This window comes from Oncorhynchus mykiss, chromosome 18 (genome assembly GCF_057628025.1).
Source record: "Oncorhynchus mykiss isolate SJ-2025 chromosome 18, ASM5762802v1, whole genome shotgun sequence".
In the NCBI taxonomy this organism is placed as follows: domain Eukaryota; kingdom Metazoa; phylum Chordata; class Actinopteri; order Salmoniformes; family Salmonidae; genus Oncorhynchus; species Oncorhynchus mykiss.
The window spans coordinates 15,375,639-15,394,192 of NC_143039.1; the positions used below are offsets into that span (position 1 = coordinate 15,375,639).

An 18,554-nucleotide genomic window follows, 5' to 3' on the forward strand; every position below is an offset into this window, starting at 1 on the left:
CTGGATGACGCTGGGCCAAACCCTCCCCTAACCCGGACGATGCTGGGCCAAACCCTCCCCTAACCTGGATGACGCTGGGCCAAACCCTCCCCTAACACGGACGACGCTGGGCCAAACCCTCCCCTAACCCGGACGACGCTGGGCCAAACCCTCCCCTAACCCGGATGACGCTGGGCCAAACCTTCCCCTAACCCGGACGACGCTGGGCCAAACCCTCCCCTAACCCGGACGACGCTGGGCCAAACCCTCCCCTAACCCGGACGACGCTGGGCCAAACCCTCCCCTAACCCGGACGACGCTGGGACAAATGTGCGCCGCCTCTTGGATCTTGTGTCTGCGACACAGCCCGAGATCGAACCCGGATTCTGTAGTGACACCTTAGACCGCTGCGACACAGCCCGAGATCGAACCCGGATCAGTAGTGAAGCCGTAGACCGCTGCGACACAGCCCGAGATCGAACCCGGATCAGTAGTGAAGCCGTAGACCGCTGCGACACAGCCCAAGATTGAACCCGGATCTGTAGTGACGCCTTAGACCGCTGCGACACAGCCCGAGATCGAACCCGGATCTGTAGTGACGCCTTAGACCCCTGCGCCACTCGGGAGGCCCCTTCCATAGTATGTTGATTAACCTGGTTGTGCATGTAACAAAATCTTCTGCTGGCACACCCTGGCTATATAAGGGTGTTATCTCCCCGGCATTTAGGCTAAGTAACGCAACACCATCCTTGACTTGAAGGTGTGTCTCAGTGTATATGCATGATGTCATAGCCACGCCTTCTATAAAATGATACTAGCCAATTTCCCCCCCTTGTAACCAGGTCGTCACATAGAGGTGGAAAGACATCTTCCACAAGGCAGGCCTTGTAGTCTACACTAATATGAAACACACCAGTACTAGTCATTTACATCACTATGAAGTGGAGAGTAATCCCATCAGGCATTTCCAGGAAGAGACTGATCCTCTCACCAATTCTATTTTTAAACATTCTATCAATTCTATGTTTATTCATGTCATTGTTATTAAAAGACGTTCAGTAGAGGCCAGAGTGAATGACTGAATGGTTTCCATAGTGACCATTGTAACGGTTTTCTTCGTGAGAAGGAGAGTCGGACCAAAATGCAGCGTGTAGATTGCGATCCATGTTTTAATGAACAAACGTAAAACACGAATCAATGCAAACACTACAAAATAAAGAACGTGATGAACGTAACGAAAACCTAAAACAGCCTATCTGGTGAAAAACACATAGACAGGAACAATCACCCACAAACACACAGTGAAACCCAGGCTACCTAAATATGGTTCCCAATCAGAGACAATGACGAACACCTGCCTCTGACTGAGAACCATATCAGGCTGAACATAGAAATAGACAAACAAGACATGAAACATAGAATACCCACTCAGATCACACCCTGACCAATCAAAACATAGAAAATACAAAGTAAACTATGGTCAGGGCGTGACAGTACCCCCCCCCCCAAGGTGCGGACTCCGGCCGCAAAACCTGAACCTATAGGGGAGGGTCTGGGTGGGCATCTGTCCGCGGTGGCGGCTCTGGCGCTGGACGTGGACCCCACTCCATGACAGTTTTAATCCCCCTCCTAAACGTCCCTAAATAGGTTACCCACCACAATGATAACATGGGACAGAGGGACAGCTCGGGACAGAGGTAACTCGGGACAGATGGGTAGCTCAGCACTGAGAGGAAGCTCAGCACTGAGAAGAAGCTCAGCACTGAGAGGAAGCCCAGGCAGGTAGTAGAAACTACCAGAACCTGGCTGGCTGGCGGTTTCAGCAGATCCTGGTCGACTAGCAGATCTGGAAGAATCTGGTCGACTGGCGGATCTGGGAGAATCTGGACGACTGGCAGATCTGAGAGAGTCTGGACGACTGGCAGATCTGGAAGAGTCTGGTCGACTGGCAGATCTGGAAGAGTCTGGTCGACTGGCAGATCTGGAAGAGTCTGGTCGACTGGCAGATCTGGAAGAGTCTGGTCGACTGGCAGATCTGGAAGAGTCTGGTCGACTGGCAGATCTGGAAGAGTCTGGTCGACTGGCAGATCTGGAAGAGTCTGGTCGACTGGCAGATCTGGAAGAGTCTGGTCGACTGGCAGATCTGGAAGAGTCTGGTCGACTGGCAGATCTGGAAGAGTCTGGTCGACTGGCAGATCTGGAAGAGTCTGGTCGACTGGCAGATCTGGAAGAGTCTGGTCGACTGGCAGATCTGGAAGAGTCTGGTCGACTGGCAGATCTGGAAGAGTCTGGTCGACTGGCAGATCTGGAAGAGTCTGGACGACTGGCAGATCTGGAAGAGTCTGGACGACTGGCAGATCTGGAAGAGTCTGGACGACTGGCAGATCTGGAAGAGTCTGGACGACGGGCAGATCTGGAAGAGTCTGGACGACGGGCAGATCTGGAAGAGTCTGGTCGACTGGCAGATCTGGAAGAGTCTGGTCGACTGGCAGATCTGGAAGAGTCTGGACGACTGGCAGATCTGGAAGAGTCTGGACGACTGGCAGATCTGGAAGAGTCTGGACGACTGGCAGATCTGGAAGAGTCTGGACGACTGGCAGATCTGGAAGAGTCTGGACGACTGGCAGATCTGGAAGAGTCTGGACGACTGGCAGATCTGGAAGAGTCTGGACGACTGGCAGATCTGGAAGAGTCTGGACGACGGGCAGATCTGGAAGAGTCTGGACGACGGGCAGATCTGGAAGAGTCTGGTCGACTGGCAGATCTGGAAGAGTCTGGTCGACTGGCAGATCTGGAAGAGTCTGGTCGACTGGCAGATCTGGAAGAGTCTGGACGACTGGCAGATCTGGAAGAGTCTGGACGACGGGCAGATCTGGAAGAGTCTGGACGACGGGCAGATCTGGAAGAGTCTGGACGACGGGCAGATCTGGAAGAGTCTGGACGACGGGCAGATCTGGAAGAGTCTGGACGACTGGCAGATCTGGAAGAGACTGGTCGACACAGACTGGCTGCTCTGGCTGCTCCATGCTGACTGACAGCTCTGGCTGCTCCATGCTGGCAGACTGCTCTGGCTGCTCCATGCTGGCAGACTGCTCTGGCTGCTCCATGCTGACTGGCGGCCCTGGCTGCTCTGGCTGCTCCATGCTGACTGACAGCTCTGGCTGCTCTATGCTGACTGGCGGCCCTGGCTGCTCTGGCTGCTCCATGCTGACTGGCGGCCCTGGCTGCTCCATGCTGACTGGCGGCCCTGGCTGCTCCCTGCTAACTGGCGGCCCTGGCTGCTCCCTGCTAACTGGCGGCCCTGGCTGCTCCTTACAAACGGGCAGCTCCTTACAAACTGGCAGCTCTGGCGGCTCCTTGCAGACTGGCAGCTTTGGCAGCATCCTGCAGACTGGCAGCTCTGGCGGCTCCTTGCAGACTGGCAGCTCCTTGCAGACTGGCAGCTCTATGCATACTGGCAGCTCCTTGCTGACTGGCAGCTCTATACAAACTTGCAGCTCCATGCAGACTGGCAGCTCCATGCAGACTGGCAGCTCCGAACAGGCGGGAGACTCCGGCAACGCTGTAGAGGCGGAAAGCTCTGACAGCGCTAAACAGGCGGGAGACTCCAACAGCGCTGAAGAGGAGGAAGGCTCTGGCAGCGCTGAACAGGTGAGAGACTCCGACAGCGCTGGAGAGGAGGAAGGCTCCGACAGCGCTAAACAGGCGAGGCGCACTGTAGGCCTGATGCGTGGTGCTGGCACTGGTGGTACTGGGCCGAGGACACGCACAGGAAGCCTAGTGCGGGGAGCTGCTACCGGAGGGCTGGGGTGTGGAGGTGGCACAGGATGGGTTAGACCGTGAAGGCGTACTGGAGATCTTGAGAGCGGTGTTGGCACAGGACATGCAAGGCTAGGGAGGTACACAGGAGGCCTGGTGCGTGAGACTGGCACTGTCTTAACCAGCTGACTAGCACGCACCTCAGGACGAGTAGAGAGCACTGACCCAGGTGCCAATAAATCCCCGACACGCTCCTTCGGGCGAATATCATATTTAAAGCACCAACACAGCAACTCCCTCATTTCACTCTCCTCCAATTTCCCCATTAACTCCTTCACAGTCTCTGCTTCGCTTACCTCCAACACCGGTTCTGGTCTCCTCCTTGGCTCCTCACGATAAACAGGGGGAGTTGGCTCAGGTCTGCGACCTGGCGTAGCCATACTCCCTGTTAGCCCCCCCCCAAGAAATTTTTGAGGCTTACTCTCGGGCTTCCATCCGCTCCGTCGTGCTACTTCCTCATATTTGCGCCTCTCAGCTTTCGCCGCCTCCAGTTCTTCCTTGGGACGGCGATATTCTCCCGGTTGAGCCCATGGTCCACCATTATCTAATTCATACTCCCATGACGCTCTCTCCCACTGCGGCTGCTGCTGCTCCTGCTGCCTCTGTTCCTTCTTCGGCTGCACCTTGGTGCGGCTATACTCCCCTGGTTTAGCCCAGGGTCCTCTCCCGTCGAGGATTTCCTCCCATGTCCAGAAATCCTTACAACGTAACTCCTCTTTTTGCTGCTGCTGCTGCCTGTTGACACGCCGCTTGGTCCGTTGGTGGTGGGTGATTCTGTAACGGTTTTCTTCGTGAGAAGGAGAGTCGGACCAAAATGCAGCGTGTAGATTGCGATCCATGTTTTAATGAACAAACGTAAAACACGAATCAATGCAAACACTACAAAATAAAGAACGTGATGAACGTAACGAAAACCTAAAACAGCCTATCTGGTGAAAAACACATAGACAGGAACAATCACCCACAAACACACAGTGAAACCCAGGCTACCTAAATATGGTTCCCAATCAGAGACAATGACGAACACCTGCCTCTGACTGAGAACCATATCAGGCTGAACATAGAAATAGACAAACAAGACATGAAACAGAATACCCACTCAGATCACACCCTGACCAATCAAAACATAGAAAATACAAAGTAAACTATGGTCAGGGCGTGACAACCATACTGTGGATGGAGCGTTCACGTTGCACTAGTACTCTAATAATACTCTAGACTAGTGTAGCCTATAGGCTATGTTCTAAATTATAACCTGGCTGGTTCCAGGCCTGAATGCTGATTGTCTGACAGTCGTGGTATATCAGACCGTATACCACAGGGATGACAAAACATTTATTTTTACTGCTCTAATTACGTTGGTAACCAGTTTATAATATCAATAAGGCACCTCGGGGGTTTGTGGTATAACTCTAAAATAACAGTTAACCAGCTGTTATGTCTAGTTTAACTCTAAAATACCAGTTAACCAGCTGTTATGTCTAGTCTAACTCTAAAATAACAGTTAACTAGCTGTTATGTCTAGTCTAACTCCAAAATAACAGTTAACTAGCTGTTATGTCTAGTCTAACTCTAAAATAACAGTTAACCAGCTGTTATGTCTAGTCTAACTCTAAAATAACAGTTAACCAGCTGTTATGTCTAGTCTAACTCTAAAATAACAGCAGTGTAATGATCCTAATAAACCTGCCATGCAAACTGTAGCTACTGTGAGACTAGAGCGTGTGTGTGTGTGTGTGTGTGTGTGTGTGTGTGTGTGTGTGTGTGTGTGTGTGTGTGTGTGTGTGTGTGTGTGTGTGTGTGTGTGTGTGTAGCAGCACACTAGAGCTAGAGAGAGATTCATTATTCATGCTGTGTCCTTTCTGTGACCAGGAATCTGTGTCTCATTGAGATGTCAACCTCTTTTACTAGAAAGACCTGCCTGCCTGTCTGCCCGCTGTAACCCAGTAGGCCTCCTGTCTGCCCGCTGTAATCCAGTAGGCCTCCTGTCTGCCCGCTGTAACCCAGTAGGTCTCCTGTCTGCCCGCTGTAATCCAGTAGGTCTCCTGTCTGCCATCTGTAATCCAGTAGGTCTCCTGTCTGCCATCTGTAATCCAGTAGGTCTCCTGTCTGCTGTAATCCAGTAGGTCTCCTGTCTGCCATCTGTAATCCAGTAGGTCTCCTGTCTGCCATCTGTAATCCAGTAGGTCTCCTGTCTGCTGTAATCCAGTAGGTTTCCTGTCTGCTGTAATCCAGTAGGTCTCCTGTCTGCCCGCTGTAATCCAGTAGGTCTCCTGTCAGCCCGCTGTAATCCAGTAGGTCTCCTGTCTGCTGTAATCCAGTAGGTCTCCTGTCTGCCCGCTGTAATCCAGTAGGTCTCCTGTCAGCCCGCTGTAATCCAGTAGGTCTCCTGTCTGCTGTAATCCAGTAGGTCTCCTGTCTGCTGTAATCCAGTAGGTCTCCTGTCTGCTGTAATCCAGTAGGTCTCCTGTCTGCTGTAATCCAGTAGGCCTCCTGTCTGCCCGCTGTAATCCAGTAGGTCTCCTGTCTGCCCACTGTAACCCAGTAGGTCTCCTGTCTGCTCGCTGTAACCCAGTAGGTCTCCTGTCTGCCATCTGTAATCCAGTAGGTCTCCTGTCTGCTGTAATCCAGTAGGTCTCCTGTCTGCTGTAATCCAGTAGGTATCCTGTCTGCTGTAATCCAGTAGGTCTTCTTCTGTATGTCATCATGTAAATATTGTACTGAAGCGGACATATTGGATCTGCTGCTGCTACTGCTGAGGTGAAACTCTTGTCAACTATCCAGAGCTTGTTTTAGCTCAATCCAAGATCATCATGTAACACATTTTTTATTTTATTTAACTAGGCAAGTCAGTTAAGAACAAATTCTTATTTACAATGACCTCCTACTCCGGCCAAACCCGGACGATGCTGGGCCAATTGTGCGCCGCCCTATGGGACTCTCAATCACGGCCGGTTGTGATACAGCTTGGATTCGAACCAGGGTGTCTGTAGTGACGCTGTTAGCACTGAGATGCAGGGCATTAGACCGCTGCTTTTTGGAGTGTGTCAAGATCATCATGTAACCAAGTGGTTTCCAACCGGGGGTACTAGGACTCTTGGGGGGTACTAGGACTCTTGGGGGTACTAGGACTCTTGACGGTACTAAGCCTTTCCACACGGGCTACTTTAGATGACTCGTGAGAACGTAGGCCTACTGGTAAAAATGCACATGAGGGGGTACTCCAGGTGTACTCCAGGCAGAGCAGAATTCAGTTGGTGGAACAGTAACTGAAAAAGGTTGGGAACCACAGATGTAACCTTTCCAAGGCTTTTTGTTTTGGGTACTTGCAGGTGCAACCACACTTGAAGTGTGTCACTGTGGGGTGAAGCAGCATTTACCTGGTAATAATGCAGCATGAAGGGAGACTGAGAGGTAACTGCTAGCATGGCCGCGGGAAGATGTTTTGCCATGGAGGGAGGGGGGGGAGGAGGGGGGATTTTTCTCCACTGTACTGGAGTAATAAAGGCCTGGTGCAATAATTTGGTGAAATTATACAAATACAATTACTATTTAATAAATAGTGATTTACCAGGGGGTTCTACAACCCCCTCAGCACCCCTACTTCCTACGACTAGGACCACAGGACCACCTTCCCCTTGTCAAGTGTGATCAAACAGCCTTTAGGGAAACAAAGTAGAGCTTGTTTTAAAGAATCCCAAAGAAAAATAAAGTCCTTATTGAGTAATTAATATGCAATAACCAATTGACCATGTCCTTTTAAAGTGAGTGTGTAAAATAAACTAAATGTCATCCTAGCAGTCAGCTCCACCAGCCGGAGACCACACCCATGTGAGAGACCACACCCATGTGAGAGACCACATCCATGTGAGAGACCACACCCATGTGAGAGACCACCCCCATGTGAGAGACCACATCCATGTGAGAGACCACATCCATGTGAGAGACCACATCCATGTGAGAGACCACACCCATGTGAGAGACCACCCCCATGTGAGAGACCACATCCATGTGGGAGACCACACCCATGTGAGAGACCACACCCATGTGAGAGACCACATCCATGTGAGAGACCACATCCATGTCCACAGACAGGTGAGAGACCACACCCATGTGAGAGACCACATCTATGTGAGAGACCACATCCATGTCCACAGACAGGTGAGAGACCACATCTATGTGAGAGACCACATCCATGTCCACAGACAGGTGAGAGACCACACCCATGTCCACAGACAGGTGAGAGACCACACCCATGTGAGAGACCACATCCATGTGAGAGACCACATCCATGTCCACAGACAGGTGAGAGACCACACCCATGTCCACAGACAGGTGAGAGACCACACCCATGTGAGAGACCACATCCATGTCCACAGACAGGTGAGAGACCACACCCATGTGAGAGACCACATCCATGTGAGAGACCACATCCATGTCCACAGACAGGTGAGAGACCACACCCATGTCCACAGACATGTGAGAGACCACACCCATGTGAGAGACCACATCCATGTCCACAGACAGGTGAGAGACCACACCCATGTGAGAGACCACATATATGTGAGAGACCACATCCATGTCCACAGACAGGTGAGAGACCACACCCTCAAAATGTGTTCAGGTAAGAATGATGTTATATCAGTGGGATAAATTGATGTACTATCCTACTTCATAAAAACACACACCCTTGACTACACACACACACACACACACACACACACACACACACACACACACACACACACGTGTGAAGAATCTGTCACAAGTTTGAAGAAATGTTTGAATGACTCACTTGGAATCTCAATAATTGATAATAGAAGGTTTCATTTTTCCCATAAATGTGAAATATGAAGTGTGCATCATTTATGTTTCTTGCATTAATAAAATAGCTAATCTTTAACCCCAATACATGCTGTCATACACTGTATTATAAATACATGCTGTCAGACACTGTATTATAAATACATGCTGTCATACACTGTATTATAAATACATGCTGTCATACACTGTATTATAAATACATGCTGTCAGACACTGTATTATAAATACATGCTGTCATACACTGTATTATAAATGCATGCTGTCATACACTGTATTATAAATACATGCTGTCAGACACTGTATTATAAATTCATGCTGTCAGACACTGTATTATAAATACATGCTGTCAGACACTGTATTATAAATTCATGCTGTCAGACACTGTATTATAAATTCATGCTGTCAGACACTGTATTATAAATACATGCTGTCAGACACTGTATTATAAATTCATGCTGTCAGACACTGTACATGCTGTCAGACACTGTATTATAAATTCATGCTGTCAGACACTGTACATGCTGTCAGACACTGTATTATAAATTCATGCTGTCAGACACTGTATTATAAATACATGCTGTCAGACACTGTATTATAAATACATGCTGTCATACACTGTATTATAAATACATGCTGTCAGACACTGTACATGCTGTCATACACTGTATTATAAATACATGCTGTCATACACTGTATTATAAATACATGCTGTCAGACACTGTATTGTAAATACATGCTGTCATACACTGTATTATAAATACATGCTGTCATACACTGTATTATAAATACATGCTGTCAGACACTGTATTATAAATACATGAATACATGCTGTCATACACTGTATTATAAATACATGCTGTCAGACACTGTATTATAAATACATGAATACATGCTGTCATACAATGTATTATAAATACATGCTGTCAGACACTGTATTGTAAATACATGCTGTCAGACACTGTATTGTAAATACATGCTGTCAGACACTGTATTATAAATACATGCTGTCAGACACTGTACATGCTGTCATACACTGTATTATAAATACATGCTGTCATACACTGTATTATAAATACATGCTGTCATACACTGTATTATAAATACATGCTGTCATACACTGTATTATAAATACATGCTGTCATACACTGTATTATGAATACATGCTGTCATACACTGTATTATAAATACATGCTGTATTATAAATACATGCTGTCAGACACTGTATTATAAATACATGCTGTCAGACACTGTATTGTAAATACATGCTGTCATACACTGTATTATAAATACATGCTGTCATACACTGTATTATAAATACATGCTGTCAGATACTGTATTATAAATACATGCTGTCAGACACTGTATTATAAATACATGCTGTCAGATACTGTATTATAAATACATGCTGTCAGACACTATTATAAATACATGCTGTCATACACTGTATTATAAATACATGCTGTCATACACTGTATTATGAATACATGCTGTCATACACTGTATAATAAATACATGAATACATGCTGTCATACACTGTATTATAAATAGCCCACAGCAATGAAAGTATCTTACTAATGACAAGTAGTTCTATATTGTAGCTCACACTTTCTGTGAATTATAAACCTCCACAATCCACACACTCATTGATATATGATCCTTATATACACACACACACACACACAAACGACAGAAGAATACCCGAACGTGCCTAGGCACATCACACTCTTCCAAGTCGAGGTGAACGAAAAGAAAGGCAGAGAAAAGCAAGATGCGTTTTGGATCTCACGCTCGAGCTGTATTTTGTCACGCACGCACGCGCGCCCACACACACACACACATTACACGCACAAAACCTGCAGTCACATTTCTGTCCAAAAATCTGCACCCGCCCCCGATTCCTCGCACACATTTCACGACTACAATCATATGTTTTATCAACGGTATAAACAGTGCATATAAATGTAATGTATTTATTTATGTGATTATAACAGTGAACATCCGTTCTTCATTCATTGCCCAGAGAGAGACTACCCTCGTGATTGAGTACCAACAGGGCGATTGGAAATGTTGACCGCTGCTCAGCTCAGCACCTTTTTATAAGGCCGTCTGCAAACAATGAACGGCCCATCTCGGGTTGACAACACCAAACATAGGCAAATATACCGCGCGCACAATTGCACTAAATTGCAGAAACAATCACAGTGAAATCAGCCTTGCTATCACACCAAGGTGATATTTACCCTCTGTGTGTGTGAAGGAATGCTCGACGGACGCAGTGACTGGCGAGAAGAAGACAGGGATATTCTATGATATAAAACCGTTAACGCACACAGATAATAAATAATGATAGGAAATAATTAAATAAAACGTTGAAAAGCAAGCTGCATGACGAATTCTCCTCCAAACCCTCCATTATCGAAGGAATTCGGGACAATCATGTCGATATGCCGGCTAGAGGGCCATAAACACCCCGGATCCTGTCCCCCCGAACACCTGCTGGGTTTGGCTAGCTTAGCTTTAGATAACACCACCACATCTGCTGGCTGCTACTGCTTACTCTGCCTCTGTGTGGTGAACACTACCCAAGCAGCCTGTCTCTGCCTCCTTTCCACTGCGTCCTCTGTACACTGCTTGCTAGGCACGCCAGCACATTGTCACAGGCAGTAGCCGAATCTACCATACTGCATTCATTCTGTAGATGCATTGCCCACTTACTTTCGTAGCTGCTCCCTCATCTCTTGCCGTTTTAATCGCAGATCCAAGTGTTATTTAGAAAAGCCCCAAACACGGCGGATTCCGAACAGTGATGGCAATCCTCGAACCGTTCTCTGTGGGAGAAAACGTCCGATCTAGCCGTGTTCCGTTCCGCAAGCAGTTCACAGAGGCTGGCTTCTCCGCTGTGCTGGCCAGACTAGGCGGAGCTATGATTCCTGCTGCCTCCCTTCCCCCATCCTATTCAATAAGGAGCTCTCTCCTGCTCAGCTGAGAGAGGGAGATATTCTCATTTGATTTTTTGGGGGATTGAGGAGAGAGGGCGTGTCTTCAGTGCAAGGACTTTAATCCAGAGTTTATAAAGTAGATATTGTAGTCTACCAGAATGTTCTTTCATTTAACTGGGAAAGAAAAGCTCTCTCACCTCCCCAGATCTCTGGAGTTGTCTGCTATTCCCATGTTACGTTATTATCCTTTCATTACTATGCTACTAAATCGGTTCATCTCTAATTCTCATTTCCACAACTACGGCTCATCTACTGAGGTGTGTGTGTGTGTGTGTGTGTGTGTGTGTGTGTGTGTGTGTGTGTGTGTGTGTGTGTGTGTGTGTGTGTGTGTGTGTGTGTGTGTGTGTGTGTGTGTGTGTGTGTGTGTGTGTGTGTGTGTGTGTGTGTGTGTGTGTGTGTGTACGGTATATTATTACATCTATGGCAAGACTTGATAATGGCTGTCTAGCAATGATGAACAACCAACTTGACAGAGCTTGAAGAATTGAACAAATAATAATGTGCAAATATTGTACAATCCATGTGTGTCCAGCTGTTAGAGACGTACCCACAAATACAGCTGTAATCACTGCCTAACACTCAGGGGTTGAATACTTATGTCAATGAGATATTTCTGGATTTGGTTAAATGTCTAAAAACCCGTTTTCACTTTGTCATTATGGTGTATTGTGTGTAGATGGGTGAGATTATATATATATTTTATCCATTTGGAATTCAGACTGTAACACAACAAGATAAGTCTAAGGGATACGAATACTTTCTGAAAGCACTTTGTGTGTGTGTGTGTGTGTGTGTGTGTCTGTGTGTGTGTGTGTGTGTGTGTGTGTGTGTGTCTGTGTGTGTGTGTGTGTGTGTGTGTCTGTGTGTGTGTGTGTGTGTCACAATGTCCTGCGCTGTGCTGTCACTCACTCATAGATGGTCTGGGCCAGGACTTCTGGTGTTTTCTCTCTGTGTAGAGAGAGGAACAGCTGTCACTCCTCTCTCTCTCTCCTTTTCTCATCTTCTATCTCTTTCTCTCTCTCTTACACACACACTTAATAAACAACCCTGCACCACTCTCTCTCTTTCTGACTCTCTCTCTCACTGACTCTCTCTCTCACTGACTCTCTCTCTCTGACTCTCTCTCTCTGACTCTCTCTCTCTCTCTGACTCTCTCTCTCTCTCTGACTCTCTCTCTCTGACTCTCTCTCTCTCTGACTCTCTCGCTTTCTGACTCTCTCTCTCTGACTCTCTCTCTCTCTGACTCTCTCTCTCTCTGACTCTCTCTCTCTGACTCTCTCTCTCTGACTCTCTCTCTCTGACTCTCTCTCTCTGACTCTCTCTCAATTGAATTTCAATGTAAGGGCTTTATTGGCATGGGAAACGTATGCTTACATTGCCAAAGCAAGTGAAATAGATAATAAATAAAAGTGAAATAAACAATCAAAAATGAACAGTAAACATTACACTAATAAAATAATAAAGACATCTCTCTCTCTCTCTGTGTCTCTCTGTCTTTGTCTCTCTCTCTATCTCTCTCACATACTTAATAAACAACCCTGCACCACCCTCTCTCTCTCTCTCTCTATCTCTCTCACATACTTAATAAACAACCCTGCACCACTGCACTAACATGCTTTGTTGTTGTTAAGCACACGGTGTTAATAGATCAGATTACCCTTGTCTGTTTAGGTCACACTTGGATGAGCAATACACACATGCACACACACACACACACACACACACACACACACAACATAATTGGGAACTCAATGCCGCAAAGCCTTATCACTGCCACAACCTGTAACATACTGGGTCAAATCTGCCAAATCTGCTTTCCAACCAAGATGCATTAAGAGAAGAGCAATAACTATCTCTGCCTCGCTTTCAAACCAAGATGCATTAAGAGAAGAGCAATAACTATCTCTGCCTCGCTTTCCAACCAAGATGCATTAAGAGAAGATCAATAACTATCTCTGCCTCGCTTTCCAACCAAGATGCATTATTAAGAGCAATAACTATCTCTGCCTCGCTTTCCAACCAAGATTCATTAAGAGCAGAGCAATAACTATCTCTGCCTCGCTTTCCAACCAAGATGCATTAAGAGCAGAGCAATAACTATCTCTGCCTCACTTTCCAACCAAGATGCATTAAGAGAAGATCAATAACTATCTCTGCCTCGCTTTCCAACCAAGATGCATTAAGAGAATAGCAATGACTATCTCTGCCTCGCTTTCCAACCAAGATGCATTAAGAGAATAGCAATGACTATCTCTGCCTCGCTTTCCAACCAAGATGCATTAAGGGAAGATCAATAACTATCTCTGCCTCGCTTTCCAACCAAGATGCATTAAGAGAAGATCAATAACTATCTCTGCCTCGCTTTCCAACCAAGATGCATTAAGAGAAGATCAATAACTATCTCTGCCTCGCTTTCCAACCAAGATGCATTAAGAGAAGATCAATAACTATCTCTGCCTCGCTTTCCAACCAAGATGCATTAAGAGCAGAGCAATAACTATCTCTGCCTCGCTTTCCAACCAAGATGCATTAAGAGCAGAGCAATAACTATCTCTGCCTCGCTTTCCAACCAAGATGCATTAAGAGCAGAGCAATAACTATCTCTGCCTCGCTTTCAAACCAAGATGCATTATTAAGAGGAATAACTATCTCTGCCTCGCTTTCCAACCAAGATGCATTAAGAGCAGAGCAATAACTATCTCTGCCTCGCTTTCCAACCAAGATGCATTAAGAGAAGATCAATAACTATCTCTGCCTCGCTTTCCAACCAAGATGCATTAAGAGCAGAGCAATAACTATCTCTGCCTCGCTTTCAAACCAAGATGCATTATTAAGAGCAATAACTATCTCTGCCTCGCTTTCCAACCAAGATGCATTAAGAGAAGAGCAATAACTATCTCTGCCTCGCTTTCCAACCAAGATGCATTAAGAGAAGATCAATAACTATCTCTGCCTCACTTTCCAACCAAGATGCATTAAGAGAAGATCAATAACTATCTCTGCCTCGCTTTCCAACCAAGATGCATTAAGAGAAGATCAATAACTATCTCTGCCTCACTTTCCAACCAAGATGAGACATCTTCTTTGTTGTTAAGATGTCTCCTCTAAACCCAGAGTTATCTCACATCCCCTCATCTTCTTTGTTGTTAAGATGTCTTCACTAAACCCAGAGTTATCCCACATCCCCTCATCTTCTTTGTTGTTAAGATGTCTCCACTAAACCCAGAGTTATCTCACATCCCCTCATCTTCTTTGTTGTTAAGATGTCTCCACTAAACCCAGAGTTATCTCACATCCCCTCATCTTCTTTGTAAGATGTCTCCACTAAACCCAGAGTTATCTCACATCCCCTCATCTTCTTTGTTGTTAAGATGTCTCCACTAAACCCAGAGTTATCTCACATCCCCTCATCTTCTTTGTAAGATGTCTCCACTAAACCCAGAGTTATCTCACATCCCCTCATCTTCTTTGTTGTTAAGATGTCTTCACTAAACCCAGAGTTATCCCACATCCCCTCATCTTCTTTGTTGTTAAGATGTCTTCACTAAACCCAGAGTTATCCCACATCCCCTCATCTTCTTTGTTGTTAAGATGTCTCCACTAAACCCAGAGTTATCCCACATCCCCTCATCTTCTTTGTTGTTAAGATGTCTCCACTAAACCCAGAGTTATCCCACATCCCCTCATCTTCTTTGTTGTTAAGATGTCTCCACTAAACCCAGAGTTATCTCACATCCCCTCATCTTCTTTGTAAGATGTCTCCACTAAACCCAGAGTTATCTCACATCCCCTCATCTTCTTTGTAAGATGTCTCCACTAAACCCAGAGTTATCCCACATCCCCTCATCTTCTTTGTAAGATGTCTCCACTAAACCCAGAGTTATCCCACATCCCCTCATCTTCTTTGTTGTTAAGATGTCTCCACTAAACCCAGAATTATCTCACATCCCCTCATCTTCTTTGTAAGATGTCTCCACTAAACCCAGAGTTATCTCACATCCCCTCATCCTCTTTGTTGTTAAGATGTCTCCACTAAACCCAGAGTTATCCCACATCCCCTCATCTTCTTTGTTGTTAAGATGTCTCCACTAAACCCAGAGTTATCTCACATCCCCTCATCTTCTTTGTTGTTAAGATGTCTCCACTAAACCCAGAGTTATCTCACATCCCCTCATCTTCTTTGTTGTTAAGATGTCTCCACTAAACCCAGAGTTATCCCACATCCCCTCATCTTCTTTGTTGTTAAGATGTCTCCACTAAACCCAGAGTTATCTCACATCCCCTCATCTTCTTTGTTGTTAAGATGTCTCCACTAAACCCAGAGTTATCTCACATCCCCTCATCTTCTTTGTTGTTAAGATGTCTCCACTAAACCCAGAGTTATCTCACATCCCCTCATCTTCTTTGTTGTTAAGATGTCTCCACTAAACCCAGAGTTATCTCACATCCCCTCATCTTCTTTGTTGTTAAGATGTCTCCACTAAACCCAGAGTTATCCCACATCCCCTCATCCTCTTTGTTGTTAAGATGTCTCCACTAAACCCAGAGTTATCCCACATCCCCTCATCTGTAGTAGCAGAGATAAAGACGGAACTACTGATTCAAAAATATCTCTGGATACTACAAGTCTACTATAAAGGACTGTAGAATACATCTAATGATAAAGAACAGTTAGAGCTAGTAATTCCATGCTAGGACTGGGATTAGGACTGGGATTAGAACTAGGACTAGAACTAGGATTAGGATTAGAACTAGGATTAGGACTAAGATTAGAACTAGGATTAGGACTAGGATTAGGACTAAGATTAGAACTAGGATTAGGACTAGGATTAGGACTAGGATTATGATTAGAACTAGGATTAGGACTATGATTAGAACTAGGATTAGGACTATGATTAGAACTAGGATTAGGACTATGATTAGGAATAGGATTAGGACTATGATTAGAACTAGGATTAGGACTATGATTAGAACTAGGATTAGGACTAGGATTAGGACTATGATTAGAACTAGGATTAGAACTAGGATTAGGACTACGATTAGAACTAGGATTAGGACTATGATTAGGACTATGATTAGGACTAGGATTAGGACTACCTACACACTGAAGAAGGCTGTAAAACTGAAACCTCTGTGTACGCTATCCCTGATGCAGTAAAACAAATTCTAAACATAAACTAATGAAGTAAGCTTTATGTGACATATTTTTGAGTGCAAACTATCTTTGTCTGAATTTGGAGGGTTTTACCCAGCAGCCAATCTTTTGGGGAGAGCTGCATGGTTCTCTTTGATTAGGACTAGTTCCATCCAGGAACCAGCAGACAGATACACCATCTTATCTCAGATGCCCCACACCACTAACAGTCTGCTAGATAGTGACAAGGTGGAACGGAGAATAACAGAGTTAACAGAGTTAACCCTTGAGTTATTGATTCAAGAACACCAACACCAACCTATGATGACCTCATTGGTCTGTTGGTCAATACGTTCACCACGTTCTGATGAGGGACGCTATCATAGAAGTCTGGCCTTCATTAACTTCATTATCTTCACCAGGACCTCATGATGTCAACGTTAGGACTTATTTATTCTCACTAGCATTAGTGTGAAGTTATTAGTGAAGTTATTGGTGAAGTTATTGGTGTATTTAAGTTGCAGACACTACTATTGTTGCTAGGTTGTGTTACTCTCAGCAGACAAACAGCAGTTAACCTACAGCTAGGCACAAGGTACTCACTTGATGTAGTAGGGCACGTTATTGGGTGAGACCGCCTGCTCAAATGGACCTTGAACAGAACCTGTAGACAGTGACAGGATTAGAAGAGTCAGGGATGACAAGGATAAATCCCTCCCAGAGGAGCTCTGTCTCAACATGTGTACAGCCAGACATATGGATATGGGTTCTGTTGATTTCACTGTATATATTCTGTCAGTATTTACTAAGGAATAATGTATGTCTTTACAGAATCAAGACGGTATGTGTGTGTGTGAGAGAGAGAGAGAGAGAGAGTTGAGACAGACAGAAACTCACCCTGCAGAGAGCCAAAATCCCTCTGAGCATCTGTCAGCTGCTTCAGGTGGTCTTTGATGGAGATCTGAGAAGAGAGGAGGAGCCAGAGAGAGGAGGAGCCAGAGAGAGAGAGAGGAGGAGCCAGAGAGAGAGAGAGGAGGAGCCAGAGAGAGAGAGCGAGCGAGGAGGAGCCAGAGAGAGAGAGAGGAGGGATCAGAGAGAGAGAGAAAAAAAGGAGAGAGATGGGAGAGGAGATTGTGAAGAGAGATAGGAGAAGAGATAGGAGAAGAGATTGGGGAGAGAGATAGGAGAAGAGATTGGGAAGAGAGATAGGAGAAGAGATTGGGAAGAGAGATAGGAGAAGAGATTGGGAAGAGAGATAGGAGAAGAGATTGGGGAGAGAGATAGGAGAGAGAGATAGGAGAAGAGATTGGGGAGAGAGATAGGAAAAGAGATTGGGAAGAGAGATAGGAGAAGAGATTGGGGAGAGAGATAGGAGAAGAGATTGGGAAGAGAGATAGGAGTAAAATAGAGTGTTTCATTATGCCACAGGGAACAGGGAACAAGAACAGGTATAATCAGAAAGAGGAGAACAGAGCTGGGTAGAGGAGAGAGATATGAGAGAGGACAGACAGAGACACACTACACTCCTAGAAATAAATGTGCTTTCTAGGGCCTAAAAGGGTTCTTCGACTGACCCCATAGGAGAACCCTTTAAATAACATTTTTTGATTGCTCTCTTGGTTCCAGATATAATCCTTTTGAGTTCCATGTAGAACCCTTTCTTACAGAGGGTTCTACATGGAACCCAAAAGGGTTCTACCTGGAACCAAAAAGGGTTCTCCTATGGGACAGCCGAAGAACCCCGTTGGAATCTTTTTTTCTATGAGTGTTCAGTACATGATAAAAGCTGTTCAGCGAGA

General features: G+C 45.7%; 1 protein-coding gene across 1 annotated transcript in view; it reads right to left on the reverse strand.

Annotated features, from left to right (window-relative positions):
- dmd (dystrophin) overlaps positions 1-18,554 on the reverse strand; it is a 462,454-nt gene that overhangs the window by 42,494 nt on the left and 401,406 nt on the right. The window contains exons 75-77 of the mRNA XM_090209468.1: positions 17,653-17,716; positions 17,359-17,419; positions 12,531-12,569 (exon numbers count right to left, since the gene is read on the reverse strand). Coding sequence (XP_090065594.1) covers positions 12,531-12,569; positions 17,359-17,419; positions 17,653-17,716 — 164 coding nt within the window. The remainder of the gene's footprint in view (positions 1-12,530; positions 12,570-17,358; positions 17,420-17,652; positions 17,717-18,554) is intronic.